At 40.7% G+C, this 24,436-nt stretch overlaps 1 protein-coding gene across 3 annotated transcripts in view; it reads right to left on the bottom strand.

Annotated features, from left to right (window-relative positions):
• Positions 1-24,436, bottom strand: part of me1 (malic enzyme 1, NADP(+)-dependent, cytosolic) — a 286,578-nt gene that overhangs the window by 128,972 nt on the left and 133,170 nt on the right. For all 3 annotated transcript variants that reach the window (XR_009808883.1, XM_061916429.1, XM_061916430.1), the window contains one exon: positions 6,481-6,630. Coding sequence is in view for 2 of the 3 variants with exons in the window: in XM_061916429.1 (XP_061772413.1) it covers positions 6,481-6,630 (150 nt within the window). In the remaining variant the exon portion in view is untranslated. The remainder of the gene's footprint in view (positions 1-6,480; positions 6,631-24,436) is intronic.

Below are 24,436 nucleotides of genomic sequence, written 5' to 3'. Positions count from 1 at the left end.
GGCTGTGCTCAGTGTGACTAAATGATAAGGGGAAACACTCTTATAACCCTCTCCAATTGTTCCGCATATAATTCTAAACTGGGTCCTAGACGGTTTCCTGACATCACTTCAACTGAAGTACTAAGATATTCCCTTATAAAATAGCTTAAAACAATATGCATTGCTGCCAACTACACTAACTAATCCCCGCTTGTTAGTTGCCGTATGTGATGTGCCATACTCGGAAGTGGGACAATAGATCAGTACGGTCATTTGACTGTCAGTATTCTAAGAACACAAGCTCCAACTTAAAACCACCTGAATAAAGCGAAATCCGGTGACCGTGCCAAAGAAAACAGTGTAGCTCCAAACACAACATTTAGAATGAACGCTTCACCCGTTCAATACCTACATGCAACTGTTGAAAGAGCCTTGCTCGTACCGCATGTAGTCATACAGCTGAACCTGTTGAACCGAGTTGACACGAGGCAGCAACTGAGTCCAGGTGAACCCTGAACTGATTTCAGTATAAAGTGGTCTGCCTTATGCTGAGCTGTCCAACCAAATGTCAGCTCAAACGGTTTACCACAACCTCCAAATCTGGATCATCTGGCAACTAACTGTAGCCTTAGCAGATATGCTTGTATGCTGCCATATTGGCTTTTGCACATACTAATTAAAGGAACATCGAGTACGACGCCAAAAGATCCTTGGTGGTGTAATGATACATGTGAGCCAAAAGTCTATTACATTAAAAAAAAGTGTATGTGTATCAATTGTTTGGAACAAATATATGAGGATGGCAAGACAAGGAGATACTGCGTTGGGCCTCATTTACAAACTTCCATCCATCCATTTTCTACCGCTTATTCCCTTTCTGGGTCGCAGGGGGCGCTGGCGCATATCTCAGCTACAATCGGGCGGAAGGCAGTGTACACCCTGGACAAGTCGCCACCTCATCGCAGGGCCAACACAGATAGACAGACAACATTCACACACTAGGGCCAATTTAGTGTTGCCAATCAACCTATCCCCAGGTGCATGTCTTTGGAAGTGGGAGGAAGCCGGAGTACCCGGAGGGAACCCACGCATTCACGGGGAGAACATGCAAACTCCACACAGAAAGATCCCGGGCCTGGATTTGAACCCAGGACTGCAGGAACTTCGTATTGTGAGGCAGACGCACTAACCCCTCTGCCACCGTGAAGCAAACTTGACTTGCAAAAATTTAGTTTGCACGTTTTATTCACACACTTTTCAAAACAATGTCAATCTAAGCTGCGTTGAAAATTGTTGCACGCATTTAAGAGCATTGCAACATTGCATTGAGCATTTCCAGTGTCACTTAGTCTGTAATTGCGTAGTTGTACAATATCAGATTCATCACGACACTGATGCACAAATAGTACGTTTTTTTCTTAAGTCTGCTGTTATGACCCTTTCTCTAAGAGACGTTCTTAACCCGAGATAATTATTTTTCTTGTAAATGTTTTCCAATAGTTTTAGGTTGTGACATTAAAGGGGAACATTATCACCAGACCTATGTAAGCGTCAATATATACCTTGATGTTGCATAAAAAAGACCATATGTTTTTTTAAACGATTTCCGAACTCTAAAAGGGTGAATTTGGCGATTTCAACGCCTTTCAATTGTTCGCTGTCGGAGCGATGAACTTTCACCCGTGACGTTACAATGGGAAGCAATCCGGCATTTTCTCAAACACATTACACACACAAGTCAAATCAGCTCTGTTATTTTCCGTTTTTTTCGACTGTTTTCCGTACCTTGGAGACATCAAGCCTCATCGGTGTGTTGTCGGAGGGTGTAACAACACGATCAGGGACGGATTCAAGTTGACTTACGTGGAATGTGCATCGATTAGCACGGCATGCTAATCGATATTAACATGCTATTTAGGCTAGCTGTATGTATATATTGCATCGTTATGCCTCATTTGTAGCTATATTTGCATCCAGCCTTTCCCTCCACCCACATTTAATGCCAAACAAACACATACCAATCGACAGATTCAAGTTGCACCAGTGTCAAAAGATGCGAAAGTCCCTCGTTTGTTCTGCACATTTCACCAACGATAGCGATGTGACAGAGATGTGTGGACATCCTGCGACACTCAAAGCAGATGCATTTCCAACGATAAAATCAACGACATCACAAAGGTGAGCTTTGTTGATGTTATTGACTTATGTGCTAATCAGACATATTTGGTCGCGGCATGACTGCCAGCTAATCGATGCTAACATGCTATTTAGGCTAGCTGTATGTACAGTTGTAGCTATATTTGCATCCAGCCTTTCCCTCCACCCACATTTAATGCCAAACAAACACTTACCAATCGATGGATTTAAGTTGCTCCAGTGGTTAAAAGATACAATCGTTGGTTAGAAGGTGATCGCCGAATAGCTTCAATAGCTATTCCCTCAATAGCTTCAGTTTCTTTTTCAATTTCGTTTTCGCTATCTGCCTCCACACTCCAACCATCCGTTTCAATACGTACGTAATCTGTTGAATCGCTTAAGCCGCTGAAATCCGAGTCTGAATCCGAGCTAATGTCGCTATATCTTGCTGTTCTATCCGCCATGTTTTTTTGTATTAGCGTCACTACGTGACGTCACAGGAAAATGGACGGGTGGATTTACAGATAGCGAAAATCAGGCGCTTTAAAGCCTTTTTTCGGGATATTCCATGATGGGTAAAATTTTGAAAAAAAACTTCGAAAAATAAAATAAGCCACTGGGAACTGATTTTTATTGGTTTTAAACTTTCTGAAATTGTGATAATGTTCCCCTTTAAATACCACTTTATTTTCTTTTTTTTAACGGTAAGTATTAAATACACATGAGTGTATTTCCATGCCTGAGTTTATCCGAATTAAACACGCACAATTACTAATAAACAACCACCTTATTGAGAGGTTTCTTAAAATAGTTGCCAATTTGAAGATTGGAGGAGTCTGAATCAACTACGAACCTTGCAGCCATAGATTATTGATCCCCAACTACTCTCTGGGGAAGGAGGTGAGCGAAGTACCCATGGTCCCGCAGACATACAGTGAGTGTGTTGGGAGGACATTCCAACATGCAAGGTGCCCGCTGTCGGACATGGAGCTTAGAGTGCCACCATGCTCCTTGGACGGGTCAAAGTCGTCCATTGACCCTGGTGGGTCTTGCCGGAAATTCCCTTTAACAAAGGTAAAGATCCTTCTGCAGGTTTACATACAGAAATCTTGTTGGGGTGTTTTATTTCCTCTGATAGTGAAGTTTGATTATTTTTATAGAGTTACACCAAAACCAGGCAGCACGGTGGCAGAGGGGTTAGTGCGTCTGTCTTACAATATGAAGGTCCTGAGTAGTCAGGGTTCAATCCCGGGCTCGGGATCTTTCTGTGTGGAGTTTGCATGTTGACCCCGTGAATGCGTGGGTTCCCTCCGGGTACTCCAGCTTCCTCCCACTTCCAAAGACATGCACCTGGGGATAGGTTGATTGGCAACACTAAATGGTCCCTAGTGTGTGAATGTTGTCTGTCTATCTGTGTTGGCCCTGTGATGAAGTGGCGACTTGTCCAGGGTGTGCCCCGCCTTCTGCCCGATTGTAGCTTAGATAGGCACCAGCGCCCCCCGCGACCCCAAAGGGGATAAGCCGTAGAGAATGGATGGATGGATGGATACACCAAAACCTTGGGTAACACAATACAGGACCTAGTACAAAATAGTAAAAGCTTTTGTGTAGTTATAATGTCATATGTTACAGTATCAAACATATTTTCTCAGTCTAAGCATGATCCTAACAAATCCAGGGTATTCTAAAGTCATCCAAAGACAAAAGTGCAGCTTCACCCCTCCAAAAACGCCTGCTGCCAGTGATCCGAGAAACTCACTAAACTATCCAATCTCTACCATGATTTGTTTATCTGAGTGGCTTTGCATTTTTTTTTTTTTTTTTTTTTTTAGGTAAAAGGTTGCAAATGAGGGTCTGTTTATTGAAGGGAATCCCCATTGCTGACTTATAACAGGTGGGAAATGATATATTTTGCAATAACTTTGCAGTTTTAAGTTTTGTTTGGGATTCACATATAAAATGCTTGTTCTTTTTACAGTAAATAACACTTTAAAAATCTTGAAACATTTTTTTAAACGCAGAATTTAGTCCAGCCTTTCTTGCTCTATAGCTTGGATTTCTGTATATAATAATAACTGCCACTAAAGGTAAACCAAGAGCAATTATAGTGTGAATGCTTGGGATCATTCACACAAATGGTTTTCTACACCACAATTAATGTATTTATTATGATTATTTAACAACATATTCTTCTTCTCCAGATTTTTTTGCGCTCTACCTTCCACAATTTTTCACCCGATTCAAACAGTTCCAACTTCAAACTGTTCAGCCTATTCGAGAAACGCGGGCTTTCCCTTAAATGCCAACATTTCCCAGATTTCCCAGAATTCCAGGTTTTCTTGCAAATGTTTCCCATTCAAAATTAATTGGCCATTTTTCAAACTTTCACCAATTCCATATTTTTCAACCAATTCAAACCATTCCACCTTCAACCCATTCCACCATTCTGGAAATTCAAACTACCATTTGCCAAGTTAAAAAAAAGTCCCAAGATTTTCCTGAATTCCTGATTTTCCAAAGCCCTATTTCCACCCACTTAAACCGTTCCACCGTCAAAATGTTCCTCATAATTAGGACAAAAAACAAAGTAGTTTTACGAAATGGAAAAATTCCTGGTTTTCCCAAAATTCCAGAAATTCCGTAATACCATTTCTTAATTCAACATGTTAAGTTAAAGTTAAAGTTAAAGTACCAATGATTGTCACACACACACTAGGTGTGGTGAAATTTGTCCTCTGCATTTGCCCCATCCCTTTTATCACCCCCTGGGAGGAGAGGGGAGCAGTGGGCAGCAGCGGTGCCGCGCCCGGGAATCAATTTTGGTGATTTAACCCCCAATTCCAACCATTGATGCTGAGTGCCAAGCAGTGAGGTAATTGGTCCCATTTTTTTTTAGTCTTTGGTATGACTCGGCCAGGGTTTGGACTCTACTACTTCAACATTTCTCGACCAATTGAAAACATTTCCGACCATTCAAGTTACCGTATTTTTCGGACTATAAGTTGCAGTTTCTTTCATAGTGGCGCAGTGGGGAGAGTGGCCGTGCGCAACCCGAGCGTCCCTGGTTCAATTCCCACCTAGAACCAACCTCGTCACGTCCGTTGTGTCCTGAGCAAGACACTTCACCCTTGCTCCTGATGGGTGCTGGTTGGCGCCTTGCATGGCAGCTCCCTCCATCAGTGTGTGAATGTGTGTGTGAATGGGTAAATGTGGAAGTAGTGTCAAAGCGCTTTGAGTACCTTGAAGGTAGAAAAGCGCTATACAAGTACAACCCATTTATCATTTATTTATTTAGTTTGGCCGGGGGTGCGACTTATACTCAGGAGCGACTTGTGTGAAATTATTAGCACATTACTGTAAAATATCAAATAATATTATTTAGCTCATTCACGTAAGAGACTAGACATATAAGATTTCATGGAATTTATCGATTAGAAGTGACAGATTGTTTGGTAAACGTATAGCATGTTCTATATGTTATAGTTATTTGAATGCCTCTTACCATAATATGTTACGTTAACATACCAGGCACCTTCTCAGTTGGTTATTTATGCGTCATTTAACAAACACTTATAGAGCCTGTAGTTCCCTTTTCTTTATTTATTTTAAATTGCCTTTCAAATGTCTATTCTTGTTGTTGGGTTTTATCAAATAAATTTCCCCAAAAATGCAACTTATACTCCAGTGCGACTTATATGTTTTTTTCCTTCTTTATCATGCCTTTTCGGCAGGTGCGACTTATACTCCGGAGCGACTTATACTCCGGAAAATACGGTATTTACCTTTTTTTTTTTTTAAATATCGCCTTTCCTGAAATTCCCAAATTTTGGGGAAATTCCCTTTGAAATCAGTGGGACATCCTTCAAAGTTCCACATTTCCCACATTTTTCATCTGATTCAAACTGTTCCAACTTCAAAAAATATTCAGTCTGTTCAGGAATTGTGTGCTCTACTTCAACAATTCTAAAAAAAATTCCAGGATTTCAGTTCAACTTCAGCATTGGAGCATTTCCACGCAATTCGGTCAAAAATTGCATCATCTAGTTGTCTCTGTTATCCATTCACGTATTATTATAGTCAATGACCGCATGGTTTATAATGAGACCGTATTTGCTACTTCCATCCAATTTAAAGAATTTATTTTCCTTTAAAATACTCCTACAGGTGTTACCTTTAACAAGGAGACACCTCATCACGCTTGGCTTCTCATCCAGTCAGCCTGTTGTTAACTCAACTTTGGACAGAGGCCACAAACCTAATAAAACAAGATTTCGGTGTGTGTGTGTGTGTGTGTGTGTGTGTGTGTGTGTGTGTGTGTGTGTGTGTGTGTGTGTGTGTGTGTGTGTGTGTGTGTGTGCATGTCACCTTGGTTTTCTAAATATCAGGCCATATTGCTGGCAAGCGAGGCCCACGGTGGGTGTGTAGATGATGGGCATGAACCTCTCGATGTCTGAAGTCAGCAGACGGTAGAAGAGCTTCTCACTGTGGTCCTGGAGGTCCATCAAAAACACATACCTGAGGAGGACAGAGATGAGCAGAGTGGAGAATGCCACATGTTAATCTTTAACTTCTTGAACACTCATATCTGCTGCACTGAGAAGGGCTCTATTGAAGTTTCATTGAAGTCAGATGTTACATGTGACGTAACGGCAAGATCAGTGGAGCTATAAAAATGACTTGGGAGCAAAGATACACTGCCTGGCCAAAACAAAAGTTTTAAAGAGGAATTCCACTTGTTTTTAATACATTTATTAACAAATGTCTTTCTTTTTTATGAGAGTATCAAATAGTAAAAACTACAAGTATGTGGAGAACAAAAATGCAGGTAAATGAGCTTTTCTCTAAAACACAAACAAACAATACAATTAAGTCTGTGCTTATATATGTGTGTGTTGTGTATATATGTGTGTGTACATATGTACACAACATATGTATATATGTAAGTGTGTGTGAATTTAAATATATTTTATATAGACAATATATAGCAGCAACCACTGAATTGAATTATATTATATATATTATTGTATTATATATTGTATATATATATATATATATATATATATATATATATATATATATATATATATATATATTGTATATGTATGGGGTGGGACCTAATAAGTTTACTTCTTCCCACTCCCTTTTGAGCCAATCTTGACATCTACAAAAGATTAGTCACATGTAATGTTTTCAATGTAGGTGTAAAAATAATGTATCTATATATTTCTTTTGTATTTTATGTCATTCTCTTGTTTTGTTTGCATGGCTCAAAATAAACCATTCATTCATTCATTCATTCAAGTCAACAATGCAACATTTACATGCCGTGACCTGCATATTAAAGGGGAACATTATCACCAAACCTATGCAAGTGTTAATATATACCTTGATGTTGCAGATAAAAGACCATGTATTTTTTTAACCGCTTTCCGAACTCTAAATGGCTGAATTTTGGCAAATTAAACGCCTTTCTGTTTATCGGTCTTTTAGCGATGACGTCAGAACGTGACGTCACCGAGGTAACACACCCGCTATATTCATTTTCACATTACAAACACCGGGTCTCAGCTCTGTTATTTTCCGTTTTTTCAACTATTTTTGGGAACCTTGGAGACATCATGCCTCGTCGGTGTGTTGTCGGAGGGTGTAACAACACTAACAGGGAGGGATTCAAGTTGCACCACTGGCAAGAAATCTGCCGCCAGACCCCCATTGAATTTGCCAGAGTGTCTTCACATTTGACCAGCGATGCTAAGACAGACATGGCACAGAGATGTATGGATAACCTGCAGGTGCATTTGCAACGATTAAGTCAACGAAATCACAAAGGTGAGTTTTGTCGTCCTGTCCCCTTAGCAGAAAAACAGCTCCAAAGCATGATGTTTCCACCTCCATGCTTCACAGTAGGTGTGGTGTTCTTGGGATGCAACTCAGTATTCTTCTTCCTCCAAACACGACAAGTTGAGTTTATACCAAAAAGTTCTATTTTGGTTTCATCTGACCACATGACATTCTCCCAATCCTCTGCTGTATCATCCATGTATCCATTTTGGTATAAACTCAACTAGTCGTGTTTGGAGGAAGAAGAATAATGAGTTTCATCCCAAGAACACCATCCCTACTGTGAAGCATGGGGGTGGAAACATCATGCTTTGGGGCTGTTTTTCTGCTAAGGGGACAGGACGATTGATCCGTGTTAAGGAAAGAATGAATGGGGCCATGTATCGTGAGATTTTGAGCCAAAACCTCCTTCCATCAGTGAGAGCTTTGAATGGTTGACCAAATACTTATTTTCCACCATAATTTACAAATAAATTCTTTAAAATTCCTACAATATGAACTCCTGGATTTTTTTTCCACATTCTGTCTCTCACGGTTGAAGTGTATCAATGATGAAAATTACAAACCTCTGTCATTATTTTAAGTTGGAGAACTTGCACAATCGGTGTCTGACTAGATACTTTTTTGCCCCACTGTATAAAACAATGTTGGAAAGTTTCAGTTTTTTATGGTTTTTAGAGGGCTTAAAAGGCTAAATAGGTCGTATCCCACCTCCTAAAGTTTTTTACTATTTAGAATGCACTGGAAATGACGAAAGACCCACTTTTATTCTTTGGCTTTTAACACTATGTGAGTTGTGTGGTCCTCTGTTCTCTGTTGTCCTCTGTGTTTTTTATACACTTTGATTTCTATTTTACTGTTTTAATTGATTTTACCCTTTAAAATAGTTTTTAATCATATTTGTTTTTATATTGTTTTTATTGGTTTTATATTTATTTATTTTTTGTTTTCATTCAGTCATTGGTGGAGCATTATATATATATATATATATATATATATATATATATATATACTTTTTTTATTTTATTTTTTTTTATTTTTTTTACAATTGTTTTTACATGGCTGTGCAGCACTTTGGAAACGTTATTGTTGTTTAAATGTGCTATATAAATAAAGTGGATTGGATTGGATTGGAAGGAAAATTACATGTGTGTTTTTGTTTCACATTAGAATTGTGGATGATGGGCAGAATTTTAAAAAAAGTACAGTAATTTTAATTAACCCAATAGGGTTGGGGTTGCTACAGTTGGTTAGGTCTTAAGGTTCAGCAACATTATGTGACCACGTATATGACACCTGACTACATGGAAATACAGAATGATCAGGTTATTTCATCAATGGATTTTCGTCCCCACTAAATTATCACAGTACAAAACCTCCACCCCATTGAGAACAAGTTACCAATACAAGATTTAGAGAAAACATTAATGCAACTCTGGACAGAAAAAAAAAATGTTGCAGAAGCTGGTGGGTACAATCGGAGCATGTGACTTATTTTGGGGGGTGGGCAGTGGTTGAAAGAAAGCAAAACTATTGGGGGAAATATAGAAAAGAGCAAAAGTAAGTGAGTAAGTGCAAAATAATATGGAGGGAAAGCGATTCAGATCTGCAGTACAATAACTACTTGTATCTTAGACTGCACAAGCCCTTTATTATTCTTGTGGTGATGGCGTTTGACAGGGAACTAAAAGTATGCATTATACACAAATTGCACAGAACATGCCAATCAGTAGAGTTTCCATAGGTTCTCCAGCACAAGTTGGCTCTTGTTGAACAGATAAAATGTTTCTCTGTCCTCTTTGCTACGTAGTAAGCTACAATATGCATGATTGTAAGAGATGAGTCAAACGATGGATGCATTATAAAACACAAGTAAGGATACTGTGGCCCTCTATACCTCAATTTGTGTGTCACTTGTAATAAATGAAAATGAACTCGATACCTTTGCCAATAATTTGAATTCCCATGTCTATGTATGCTTGTTTTTTTCGTCCAATGCTTTCAAACATGGTACAAGACAGTTAATTCTGTGTATCGTTCTCAGCACCAGAGCATTTATATTGAATAATATAATTAAATGAACTGAGTGAACCCTCTTTTCAGTCTTCTACAATCTATGTCTCAGTTGGTGTAGGCGGAACCAGAAACGTACACACAGGATGCACGACAAAGCCTAACTTATCACGACCTGCTAGTGAGAAGCACCGCAAAGTAAAAAAAATTAGGAGAGAAAAAATATGATTGCAAAACCAACTGTCCACGTGAGAGTAGTTCCGCTTCAAACCGAGCCCATCAACACCGACAAACGAGCAAGTATGAAGAATGTGTTTGAAAGTAATGTCAATGTGAAAGTGACGTAAAACAAACTACTCGATCCAGAGGGAATAAATTGTACTTCAAGAAGTAGTTGAAGTGCAATTTTTACTAACAGAGACAGATAATTAAGTTTTTCTAGTAATTTTGGATAATTAAAAGTTGTTGACATAAAATTACAATTTAAAAAAAAAATACTATATTAATGAGGAATAAAAGTTTATTCGGTTTGACAGGGATACTTATTAATAATATTATATTTTAGGACTACATTAGTGTTAGGTATTGAAAATAACGCTGACAATAATATTGTTTATGGCAATTATATATATATATATATATATATATATATATATATATATATATATATATATATGTAGGTGTGGGAAAAAATCACAAGACTACTTCATCTATACAGAACTGTTTCATGAGGGGTTCCCTCAATCATCAGGAGATTTTAATGTTAGCATTCACATACAATGGTTTATATAGGGCACAGAGTGGGTGGGTACAGGCAGGCGTAGGGTGTGGTGTTAGGCTCATGTGTTACCTAGGAGGTGTTTCCGTCTGTGGCGGCATGTTGAAATGGTTTCACTGCGCTTGTTGAGGGATGATAGATCTGGATGATATATAATAAACAGTTTCTCTTTTAAGCATAGGTTGCATCTTTTATTACCACTGTTGTAAGGTGTGCTGGATGCAAGAATTTGCCATGTGATTGAATATTCAACATTATTGTCTTTGAGGTTCCAAATGTGTTTGCTGAGTTCTGTAGAATTCCGCAAAGTCTGGTTTCTAAAGGAGGCGTTGTGATTATTCCATCTGGTTTTGAACGCTCCTTCGGTTAATCCTACGTACGTGTCGGATGTGTTAATGTCCTTGCGTGTTACCTTTGCTTGGTAAACGACTGATGTCTGTAAGCACCTTCCGTTGAGAGGGCAATCAGGTTTCTTGCGACAGTTACATTCATTATTGGTTTCAGAGTCGTTTAGTCCGGGGGTAGGCAGTCATTTTGCAATTGCTTTGTTGTGGTTTGAAATGATTTGTTGCATGTTATTCATACAGCTGTAGCTCAATTTAATGTTGTTCTTGTTGAATATTTTTCTTAGGGTGTTGCCTTTGGGGAAGTGTTTGTTGATCAGAGTGAGGAACTTGCGGCCGATGTTGGTTGAGACGTCTTTGCTGAATGGCGGATTGTACCAGATGATGTTGTTTCGTTTTCTGCTCTTTTTTGGTTGGTTTCCTGGAGTGGGTTCATAGGTGAGGGTGAAGTTGTATCCGCTTTCATCAAGTGCTTTTTGGTACGGGGGGGTTGCTTGGTCGAATTCAGCTTTGCTAGATGACAGCATCGATAGCCTTTTATTAATTCCGGTAGGTATTCTTTTGGTGGTGGTGGGTGGGTGGTTGCTTATATATATATATATATATATATATATATATATATCCATCCATTTTCTACCGCTTATTCCCTTTGGGGTCATGGGGAAGCTGGTGCCTATCTCAGCTACAATTGGGCGGAAGGCGGGGTACACCCATATATATATATATATATATATATATGTATATATATATATATATATATATATATATATATATATATAAATATGTGTGTGTGTATATATAGTACATATTAGGGCTGCGAATCTTTGGGTGTCCCATGATTCGATTCAATATCGATTCTTGGGGTCACGATTCGATAATACATCGATTTTTTCGATGCGATTCGATTCAATTCTCGATTCAAAAACGATATTTTTCCGATTAAAAAAGATTCTGTATTCATTCAATACAAAGGATTTCAGCAGGATCTACCCCAGTCTGCTGACATGCTAGCAGAGTAGTAGATTAAAAAAAAAAAAGCTTTTATAAATGTAAAGGACAATGTTTTATCAACTGATTGCAATAATGTAAATTTGTTTGAACTATTAAACGAAACAAAAATATGACTTATTTTATCTTTGTGAAAACATTGGACACAGTGTGTTGTCAAGCTTATGAGATACGATGCAAGTGTAAGCCACTGTGACACTATTGTATTGTTCTTTTTTTAATTTTTATACATCTCTAATGATAATGTCAATGAGGGATTTTTAATCACTGCTATGCTGAAATTATAACTAATATTAATACTTTTGTTGATAATATTCATTTTTGTTTCACTACTTATGTTTTGTTCTGTGTCTCCTCTCAATTGCTTTGTTTATTGCAGTTCTGAGTGTTGCTGGGTCAGGTTTGGTTTTGGAATTGGATTGCATTGTTATGGTATTGCTGTGTAGTGGTTTGTTGGATCGATTAAAAAAAAAAAAAAAAAAAATTAAAAATGAGAATCGATTCTGAATCGCACAATGTATTCGAATCGATTTTTTCCCACACCCCTAGTGTATATATATATATATATATATATATATATATATATATATATATATATATATATATATATATTTACATACAGTTGCGATCAAAAGTTTACGTATGCCTACTACTGTATTTATTTTATTTACACGTCAGACAAAGTGACCTTTTTGATCCAGCGGATGGCGCCATTATGAAACACCATCACAGTATCTGTGCATTCTTAATACAGCCTCTGGCGTCATTTACCTATGACTAGTGAAAGCTGATTATGAGAACCAATTCAGTTTTTGCCATGTAGACGAAGGTTTATGTCCTGCTACGGAAGAAAAGTAATTGCAACTCGTTGTAGAGATGCTAGTCCGTTCCTTGACTACCTTCAAAGTATTACATTTTCTGACAAAACAGGCAAGATGTCTCCGCTCAGGGTCTCAGTCACTGTTTGCACCCCTCCTCCTCGCTACTTGCCTGAATGCATGTGTGTGGTCTCTTTCTGTGGGCCGTGCAACACTCTGGACAATGAATGAATAAATGGCGGGCCAGTCCACAATGTAGCCCCGTCTATCACAGTGTGGGTGTGGGTATGCGTGTGTTTTTGTGTGTGTGTGTGTAGGGCCAGCTAATCAAAGTCGGGACCCGGGGTGGACCACTCATCTGTGCTGACTTTGCGTTGCTGACTTGTCTCCACTCAAGATGATCCCCTGCTGGCCCCACTATAGACTGGACTCAATTGCACCGGTCGCCCGGGGCTGGGGGGGTTCTCATTTTATCCCATTGGGTTGATTGTTTTCTTGCCCTGATGTGGGATCTCAGAGCTTGTGCAGCCCTTTGAGACACTCGTGATTTAGGGCTATATAAATAATTGATTGATTGAAGTGCTTTAGCTACCTCCTGTTGGCACACTTCCTCTCCACCGCCAAGCCCCACAGCAGTGCCTCCTCTAAGTACTGGCACCTTCTTGACTATGTAGTTGTCAGGCAGTCAAATTTGAGAGAAGTCCAGATCACTCGAGCCATGAGAGGGGCGGAATGCTGGACGGACCATAGTCATTAGAAATGACCATGTCCAAAATTAATATCCACCCAGCAATAGGCATCCAAAAGTCAATCAGGAAGAGGCTGAACTGTGCCCGGCTAGCATGTTCCGTTGGCTTCCATGTTCCGTTGTTTCCTGGCTAATCAGAGAAAATTGAGCCTCTCTTGACTCTGCTCGTCATTCAGCACTGAAGGTACACACTCTCTCAATTCTGTTACATTCTCTTTCATTCTTTACACTAAAGACGCTGAGATCATTATCCATGCATCCATGCGTTTGTTACGTCTCGTCTCGACTACTGTAACGTATTATTTTCGGGTCCCCCCATGTCTAGCATTAAAAGATTACAGTTGGTACAAAATGCGGCTGCTAGACTTTTGACAAGAACAAGAAAGTTTGATCACATTACGCCTGTACTGGCTCACCTGCACTGGCTTCCTGTGCACTTAAGATGTGACTTTAAGGTTTTACTACTTACGTATAAAATACTACACGGTCTAGCTCCATCCTATCTTGCCGATTGTATTGTACCATATGTCCCGGCAAGAAATCTGCGTTCAAAGGACTCCGGCTTGTTAGTGATTCCCAAAGCCCAAAAAAAGTCTGCGGGCTATAGAGCGTTTTCCGTTCGGGCTCCAGTACTCTGGAATGCCCTCCCGGTAACAGTTCGAGATGCCACCTCAGTAGAGGCATTTAAGTCTCACCTTAAAACTCATTTGTATACTCTAGCCTTTAAATAGACTCCCTTTTTAGACCAGTTGATCTGCTGTTTCTTTTCTTTTTCTTCTATGTCCCACTCTCCCCTGTGGAGGGGGTCCGGTCCGATCCGGTGGCCATGTACTGCTTGCCTGTGTATCGGCTGGGGACATCTCTGCGCTGCTGATCCGCCTCCGCTTGGGATGGTTTCCTGCTGGCTCCGCTGTGAACGGGACTCTCGCTGCTGTGTTGGATCCGCTTTGGACTGGACTCTCGCGACTGTGTTGGATCCATTGTGGATTGAACTTTCACAGTATCATGTTAGACCCGCTCGACATCCATTGCTTTCCTCCTCTCCAAGGTTCTCATAGTCATCATTGTCACCGACGTCCCACTGGGTCATTATTGTCACCGATGTCCCACTGGGTGTGAGTTTTCCTTGCCCTTATGTGGGCCTACCGAGGATGTCGTGGTGGTTTGTGCAGCCCTTTGAGACACTAGTGATTTAGGGCTATATAAGTAAACATTGATTGATTGATTGATTGATACTTCTAGAGTGTTTGATATCACATCACTCTAAATGAGTGATCACTCTATGAAGTTCACAAACATAAATACGGATCCTAGTGGGCCAGACCAAGCTTTCCTTTTCTCTAAACTAAAACTGGGGAAATGCATAGAGTGTTCCGGGCTTCAGCAGTGTGTTGAGCTCATGAAGAAATTGTCACACCTGGGTGAAGTATTGTCTGGGTTTTGTTTGGTTTCATGTTGTCTTGTCATTTCCTGTTTTATTTTGAAAGGTTAACTCTCCCTCTCGTTTCAGGTCACTTGCCTTTCCTCCTGTTTCACTGGTCTGATGTCTCTCCTGATTGCCTGATTGTGCCCACCTGTGTCACCCTCCCTCATGTGTATAAATGTCTGGTCTTCCTCTTGTCTTGTGCCACAGTATATCGTCTCGCTACGTGCCTCCAGCCTTGTCCACAGCCTTGAACCAAGTTTTGCTAAGTATTGCCTTGCCTTATTTATTGATTTCTTTGTTTCCTCTGAGAAAGAGGGATTTTGTTTGTTAAAGTTTTTGGTCAAGAATTTTGTGTCTAATTTCAGCGCTTTGCCTTCTTTTTTTCCCCCTCCTCTTGGAGCGCTTTAGTTTCTAGTTTTCTCAGCTTTTTATAGCGCACTTTCTGTTAAAAGTTTCTTGTCTCCTCTGCGTGAGTGATTTACCTTTTTTTTTTAGCTAATCATAGATTGTTCTTCTTTTGTTAGAAGATTTGTGTGTAATTTTGCTATTGCCTTTTTCCTCCCTATGGAGTGATTTTCTGTTTATTGCGTTTTGCCTATGTCTTTTAAATGATAAATGATAAATAGGTTGTACTTGTATAGCACTTTTCTACCTTCAAGGTAATCAAAGCGCTTTGACACTACTTCCACATTTACCCATTCACACACACATTCACACACTGATGGAGGGAGCTGCCATGCAAGGCGCCAACCAGCACCCATCAGGAGCAAGGGTGAAGTGTCTTGCTCAGGACACAACGGACGTGACGAGGTTGGTTCTAGGTGGGATTTGAACCAGTGACCCTCGGGTTGCGCACGGCCACTCTCCCACTGCGCCACGCCGTCCCTATTGTCCCTTTTGTTATCATAGATTCCATAGCCGCTTTGCTTTAATCACTCTGTTCAAAGAGATTTCAAAGAAAACTGTTAAATAAAGCCTGTGTCAATTGTCCCCGTTCTGCACCTGAGTCCTCATTCTCGCCAAGGTATAACAGAAATGATTTTATTTCACAATTCCTTGAGAGAAAAAAACGCCAGGTTTGGTTTTGTGTGTATAGCAGTATGTGTGCTGTATATAGTGACATGACATATAATCATGTCATGTGTGCCTTCCTTGGGTGAAGCCAGGTATACAGCTATGTTGTGACATGTTGTTATTATGCGGTTTGTTACTCATGTATGTTATGTTGCAGCTAGTTAAAATAGTTTTGTCCATTTGTTTTGGCCCCAAAAAAATTGGCCCTTTGAAACATATCTTTGTTGTATGTAGACCACATTGCTTAGCAGGGTTCAGTGATGCAAATGCATGTCAAGTTGATCAACATATTGTATTATTCTCCAGTGCAATAACAGTACTGAAATGGAGGCTATAAGGTCATCATGTTAGACCTGCGGGGTTGCCCACATATGCGGTCCTCTCCAAGGTTTCTCATAGTCATCATTGTCACTGTCACCGACGTCCCACCGGTGTGAGTTTTCCTTTCCCTTATGTGGGCTCTATCAAGGATGTTGTTGTGGTTTATGTTGTGGTTTGTGCAGCCCTTTGAGACACTAGTGATTTAGGGCTATATAAATAAACATTGATTGATTGATTGATTAATGGGAGCCTTAAATGTTTTTTAAAAAAGAAGTAGCTAAATTGTTACTTTTCACAGTAGTGTATTACTTTTTAGTGTAAGTAACTGAGTTATTTTTTAAATAAAGTAACCAGTAACTGTAACTAGTTACTGGTTTTCGGTAACGAACCCAACACCGAGTGTGAGACAAGGTTGCACCTTTGTCCCAGTTCTCTTCAACATCTTTCTCTAATGTGTAACAACACTTCTGCACAAGGCGACGGGGGAGGTAAGTGTTTTTTTTTCTGGATAGGAAACTATTCTAAATCAGAAGATTCCAAGCAAAAACTAAACTCCAGTCTGTCCGCATACTGGAAGTCCAGTATGCTGATGACTCTGCCCTTGTGGCACACACACCAATCAATCAATCAAAAATCAATGTTTACTTATATAGCCCTAAATCACTAGTGTCTCAAAGGGCTGCACAAACCACTACGACATCCTCGGTAGGCCCACATAAGGGCAAGGAAAACTCACACCCAGTGGGACATCGGTGACAATAATGACCCAGTGGGACATCGGTGACACTGATGACTATGAGAACCTTAGAGAGGAGGAAAGCAATGGATGTCGAGCGGGTCTAACATGATACTGTGAAAGTTCAATCCACAATGGATCCAACACAGTCGCGAGAGTCCAGTCCAAAGCGGATCCAACACAGCAGCGAGAGTCCTGTTCACAGCGAAGCCAGCAGGAAACCATCACAAGCGGAGGCGGATCAGCAGCCAAGAGATGTCCCCAGCCGATACACAGGCAAGCAGTACATGGCCACCGGATTGGACCGGACCCCCTCCACAAGGGAGAGTGGGACATAGAAGAAAAAGAAAAGAAACGGCAGATCAACTGGTCTAAAAAGGGAGTCTATTTAAAGGCTAGAGTATACAAATGAGTTTTAAGGTGAGACTTAAATGCTTCTACTGAGGTGGCATCTTGAACTGTTACCGGGAGGGCATTCCAGAGTACTGGAGCCCGAACGGAAAACGCTCTATAGCCCGCAGACTTTTTTTGGGCTTTGGGAATCACTAATAAGCCGGAGTCCTTTGAACGCAGATTTCTTGCCGGGACATATGGTACAATACAATCGGCAAGATAGGATGGAGCTAGACCGTGTAGTATTTTATACGTAAGTAGTAAAACCTTAAAGTCACATCTTAAGTGCACAGGAAGCCAGTGCAGGTGAGCCAGTACAGGCGTAATGTGATCAAACTTTCTTGTTCTTGTCAAAAGTCTAGCAGCCGCATTTTGTACCAACTGTAATCTTTTAATGCTAGACATGGGGAGACCCGAAAATAATACGTTACAGTAGTCGAGGCGAGACGTAACAGACGCATGGATAATGATCTCAGCGTCTTTAGTGGACAGAATGGAGCGAATTTTAGCGATATTACGGAGATGAAAGAAGGCCGTTTTAGTAACGCTTTTAATGTGTGACTCAAAGGAGAGAGTTGGGTCGAAGATAATACCCAGATTCTCTGCAGACCACCATTACAACTGCGGAAAGGCATTACAACAGAAAATGAGATTGTCTACTAACACATCCTCTGCCGGTCTGTAAAACCCCCGCAGAGACTTCTAACTTGCACCATTGCTGGCTTATACACTCACCATCGTTCCACAGTTCCAATACTTGGGAAGCATCCTCTCCGATGACTGCAGGATTAACAAGGACATATAACACCAGGTCGAATAGGCCTCCTACTCCTTTGGGCGGCTGACAAAGAGAGTTTTCAACAACTATAACCTCCACTTCCACACCAAAGTCTCAATCTACAAGGCAAAATGCATCACAGCCCTCCTATATGGTTGTGAGACATGAACAATCTATGCTCGCCATCTCAGGATGCTGGAGGCATTTTATGTAAGGTATCTACAATGTATCTTAAAGGTGACCTGGCAGGATCCTGTCCCACACTGTGTGATTCTTGAATGAGTCAGCTGGAGGAGCTTAGAGGCCATTATCATGTTTCGCCAACTAATCCGCCTACCACACAAAACTCTGTTTGGCCAGCTCCACCTGGGCCGCCGCTCTGCAGGGGGCCAGAAGAAAAGGCTGAAAGACCAGCTCAAGACCTTCCTGAACAAGTGCAACACACAGCCCACTGCCGTGGAAGCTGCCGCTGTGGATCACTCTTCAAGGCTTGAACTCTGTCGCCAAGGAGTAGAAGCGGCGGAGAAGAACAGAAAAAAACAAAATCTGGTGAAAAGAGAGAGGAGAACGGCGGCCATGTGTCCACCTGTCCCAGAGTGTGACCTCAGGAAACATCCTTTATTTGCCTTACCAGAAAATAATTAAGCGTCCTATGTCGCACTTGGCTTCACTGTCACCACGGTGGGAGACGAAGAAAGACCCGTGTGTTGTCTCCTTTACAAAGTTATGCAGAGGATAGGATAGGATAGGATAGGATAGGATAGGATAGGATAGGATAGATCTGTATTGTCATTGCACAAGTACAACGAAATTTCATTTTCGGCACAGTCCCGCTAAGAGCTAACATACGTTACAGGGGGGGACAAGACGAGACCGCCAACGGATCAGCCACTTACGGCGCTCCTTAAAAGGGTGGGAAAAGGTAGACATTAGGAGAGGGGGGGAGTAAAAAAAAAATATATATATATATATCAGTCTAAGGCTAGACCCTCAGGAGGGGTCCAGACTGAGTCCAAGGAAAAAACCTCACATAGCATGGCACACATTAAACATGGTACATATATCACACCAACTTGCAACAGAGGGAGGCGTGTGTTTGAGGAGAGACCACTGCCGCTATATAGCGCTGCTCAGCCATCCACAGCCCCAGAGGAATTAAGCGGTGGTGAAGGCGTTGATTCGAAGGTGAGGGTCGTGTGTGCATATATACCCAATTAACTTGGGAGAGAGGATGAACTGTTTTTATATGGACTGAGGCCGATCTTAAAGTTTCGACCACAGGTGTTGTTGACAAAAAGGAAGGTCAAAAGCGTCCATCTTTGAGGAGTCCTCGGGAGAGTTTCTTCAGAACAGCCTTTTACTGATTGTGTAAAGCCCATTTGAGGGAGTCAAATCATAGATTAAGAAGTTGTTTTTCTTCAATTCCAATTTAATATTCCTTCTCCCCAAGCTTTTCCAAGATGGGATCCATTTTGCGAGTCAACTCAGAAATCGCCCCAGTCTGTGTTCCCACATCCCGACCCTATCCTTCCATTGCGTTGAACAGCTGTTGGGCCCCTTGAGTGGCTGCAATCGTCTTTCGAATTTGTCGATACACCGGAGCAATGCCCAGCCCAATCAGCAAGTGCCCCGCGATCACAGCTCCAAATAGGTAGATGTCTTCGACGTCCTCGATGGAAAGGGCTGAGAGGCACATAATCCTCCATTTATCCCAAGAGTCTCTCACGTACCCCGCAGCAATGGTTCCATCAGGGCAGCCAGGCTCCACCGAACCTCTTTTCCGTGTCGAAAACACTGTGTCAATTGCGTCGAGAGTCCAGCTGATCATATTAATATTTGATGTTTAGATCAGAGGAAAGCGCAAAGAAAGAGGCTTTAGAAAAGTTCGGACAAAGACAAGACACAGAAATCAAGCAGGGAAGGAGGGAGCGGAGAAAATTGCGACCGCCTCCACCAGAGGCAAGACAGAAAAAGAGGTATAGTTATATCAATTTTATTGGCAAATTATACTATTTATAGTCACGGGGAAGAGTGGGGGGTGAGCAAAATATTGTCTTCCTCCTCGGGGGGGCGTAACAGATAATATTTGAGGAGCACTGGTCTACACTTTAAACAGTGAAATATCAAAACAGGAATAATCTGTTGTTGCTCTGACATTTTTAAGCGGTATCCTCCCTATTGTTACAAGAAAAAACTCTTATCATAATTGTTTTTAGCACAAATGATCTTGCAACTCTGGTCTGCACATTTATTTTTAGTTTCCTAATCATTTCTAATATCAACACTGGGAAAGACTCTGGCCCTTACTGATATTTATTAGTCCCGCTTGATCATACTTGCCAACCTTCCGGGATTTTCCGGGAGACTCTCGAAATTCAGCACCTCTCCCAAAAACCTCCCGGGACAAATTTTCTCCCGAAATACAGGCCCCCTCTAGCTCCGTGCGGACCTGAGTGACGTGTCGAGAACCTGTTTTCACGTCCGCTTTCCCACAATATAAACAGCGAGTCTGCCCAATGACGTTATAACTGTAGAATGATCGAGGTCGAGTCCTTGGATTCTTATGTGGGTTTATTGTTAGGCGGTTTCATTAATGTCCTCCCAGCGCGGTACCAACACACAACAACAGCAGTCACGTTTTCGTCTGCCGTAAACAGCGATGTTGTGACACTCTTAAACAGGTCAATACTGCTATCTACTGTACATGCAAATGTGACAATAACATCTACGGCTTTTAGAGAGTGCAGAACAACGAGGAAGATACAGCCATGGCGACGACGAGTAAGATGAAAAAAATATGCTCGTAAGTTCCAAGCCGCAGCTGCGATTGGACCTGGATAGCCTCCAGGAAGAAGTAGTGGACTACCAATTGCTTGGCAGTGAAGATCTTCCTCAGGAAGCAAAGATTGACCGGTTTTGGGCCATGCTAGGGAGCGATGGAGGATTCCAGACTCTAGTGCATTTGATGAAAGCACTTTTGTGCGTGCCACACAGCAATGCATCATCAGAGAGGGTGTTCAGCATCGTTAGAAAAAATAGTGACGGAGAATACAACAAGGATGGACAATTCAACCCTTAACTCAACAATGAGTTGATGAGTGTTACATGTGTGTGTATATGTGTAAATAAATGAACACTGAAATTCAAGTATTTGTCTTATTTTATATATATATATATATATATATATAATTCACTGAAAGTCAAGTATTTATTATAAATATATATGAAATACTTGACTTGGTGAATTCTAGCTATATACTCCTCCCCTCTTAACGACGCCCCACCCCCGACCACGTCCCCACCTCCCGAAATCGGAGGTCTCAAGGTTGGCAAGTATGCGCTTGATGACCCGGTGACGCTGTATACATTAGTCCTAAGTAATGAACTTCTAGGGCTGTTTCCAAAACGTGTCATAAAAAGCTAATCTTTAATAATATCAAATTAAAATATAAAATAAGTGAGAGATGATACAGTCACAGATGAAGTTGAAAAAAAGCCTTTCAAGTAGTGGATCAAGAATGTATCCAGAGCAGGTTGAAACAGAAAGGATAGCAATGGAGACAAGATAATGATCATCCATCCACGTGAGCAAAGCCTAAGTATAGAATGCTCTCAAGGACAAGAGTCCAATTGTCAGTGACACTAATAGGGTATGGAAATGAAAAGTATAAGCCCATTTGGGTGTTGCTGCCATGCTGTTGCTATGGTGCAAAAGGAGCTATTTAAATCCAGTCTCAAAAGAGAATCACTCATCCTTGACATTTGAAATGACTGATGGAACTTTTGACTAAGGGATGTGGGTTGGAAAAGGAGGCAATCGACAAGCAGATCAAGTCAAGCATTTGGAGAACTGAGCCTATATTTAATGATACTCTTTCTCCATATTTAAGCATTTAGTAATTGTCTGTTCTCACTTACTGTGTTTAAAATTTTCACCTTTCTAATATAAGCTTCACGGTGGCAGAGGGGTTAGTGCGTCTGCCTCACAATAAGAAGGTCCTGCAGTCCTGGGTTCAAATCCAGGCTCGGGATCTTTCTGTGTGGAGTTTGCATGTTCTCCCCGTGAATGCGTGGGTTCCCTCCGGGTACTCCGGCTTCCTCCCACTTCCAAAGACATGCACCTGGGGATAGGTTGATTGGCAACACTAAATTGGCCCTAGTGTGTGAATGTGAGTGTGAATGTTGTCTGTCTATCTGTGTTGGCCCTGCGATGAGGTGGCGACTTGTCCAGGGTGTACCCCGCCTTCCGCCCGATTGTAGCTGAGATAGGCGCCAGCGCCCCCCGCGTCCCCGGAAGGGAATAAGCAGTAGAAAATGGATGGATGGATGGACCTTTCTAATAGCTTATTTCTTTAAATTTTTCTAATAGGGAACATAAAGTGTGTTTCATATACTTTTTTTTATTTGCTTATTATTTTTAAATGTTAGGTTTTTTGTAACTTTCTGGAGAAAGAATAACTATCTTTTTCTTTGGTTAATTGTACTTTTATGGCCATTGTGTAATGTTACATTAGCATAACTATTATATGTAATTAATGTGGAGCTATTATTATTTTGCCCTGATGTTGTACAGGTATCAAAGAAATTTTGAAATTTTTGACCCCAGGAAAAATATCTACGTTACTTATTTTTGCATCAGTTAATATTGATAAACAAGTAATTAAGTTTATACACAGGTCAAATTATCCAGCAGGTGGCAGATGACCATTATACACCACTAAAAGTATCAGTGAGTGTCCATACAGGCAGTGAGTGTGCCAAACACTTACTGAGGCATAATTTACCCATGACTAATATAGACTGTATTATACATTAAACAGGCAATGTATTGAATAATTATGATAAATGTTGCACCTTTGTGTGCAATTGTATTGGTAATCTAAGTAATATGAGCAATAGTAATTGATTTTCGGGGATACATTGTCCTAGTTCAGGGGTCAGCAACCCAAAGAGCCATATTGGACCAAAAGTACAAAAACAAATCTGTCTGGAGCCGCAAAGAATTAAAAGTCATATTACAGTGGGGCAAAAATGTATTTAGTCAGCCACCGATTGTGCAAGTTCTCCCACTTAAAATGATGACAGAGGTCTGTAATGTTCATCACAGGTACACTTCAACTGTGAGAGACAGAATGTGAAAAAAAAAATCCAGAAATTCACACTGTAGGAATTTTAGAGAATTTATTCGTAAATTATGGTGGAAAATAAGTATTTGGTCAACCATTCAAAGGTCTGACTGATGGAAGGAGGTTTTGGCTCAAAATCTCACGATACATGGCCCCATTCATTCTTTCCTTAACACGGATCAATCGTCCTGTCCCCTTAGCAGAAAAACAGCCCCAAAGCATGATGTTTCCACCCCCATGCTTCACAGTAGGTGTGGTGTTCTTGGGATACAACTCAGTATTCTTCTTCCTCCAAACACGACAAGTTGAGTTTATACCAAAATGGATACATGGATGATACAGCAGAGGATTGGGAGAATGTCATGTGGTCAGATGAAACCAAAATAGAACTTTTTGGTATAAACTCAACTCGTCGTGTTTGGAGGAAGAAGAATACTGAGTTGCATCCAAAGAACACCACACCTACTGTGAAGCATGGGGGTGGAAACATCATGCTTTGGGGCTGTTTTTCTGCTAAGGTGACAGGACGATTGATCTGTGTTAAGGAAAGAATGAATGGGGCCATGTATCGTGAGATTTTGAGCCAAAACCTCTTTCCATCAGTGAGAGCATTGAATGGTTGACCAAATACTTAATTTCCACCATAATTTACAAATAAATTCTTTAAAATTCCAACAATGTGAATTCCTGGATTTTTTCCCAAATTCTGTCTCTCACAGTTGAAGTGTACCTATGATGAAAATTACAGACCTCTGTCATCATTTTAAGTGGGAGAACTTGCTCAATCGGTGGCTGACTAAATACTTTTTTGCCCCACTGTACATACAGATAGTGTGTCATGAGATATAAATTGAATTAAGAGGGCTTATAGGAAACTAAATGAGCTCAAATATAGCTACAAATGAGGCATAATGATG

Source organism: Nerophis ophidion, linkage group LG11 (assembly GCF_033978795.1).
Source record: "Nerophis ophidion isolate RoL-2023_Sa linkage group LG11, RoL_Noph_v1.0, whole genome shotgun sequence".
Lineage (NCBI taxonomy): Eukaryota > Metazoa > Chordata > Actinopteri > Syngnathiformes > Syngnathidae > Nerophis > Nerophis ophidion.
The sequence above is the reverse complement of the archived record's forward strand: the minus strand, read 5'-3'. Positions and strand labels throughout refer to the sequence as shown.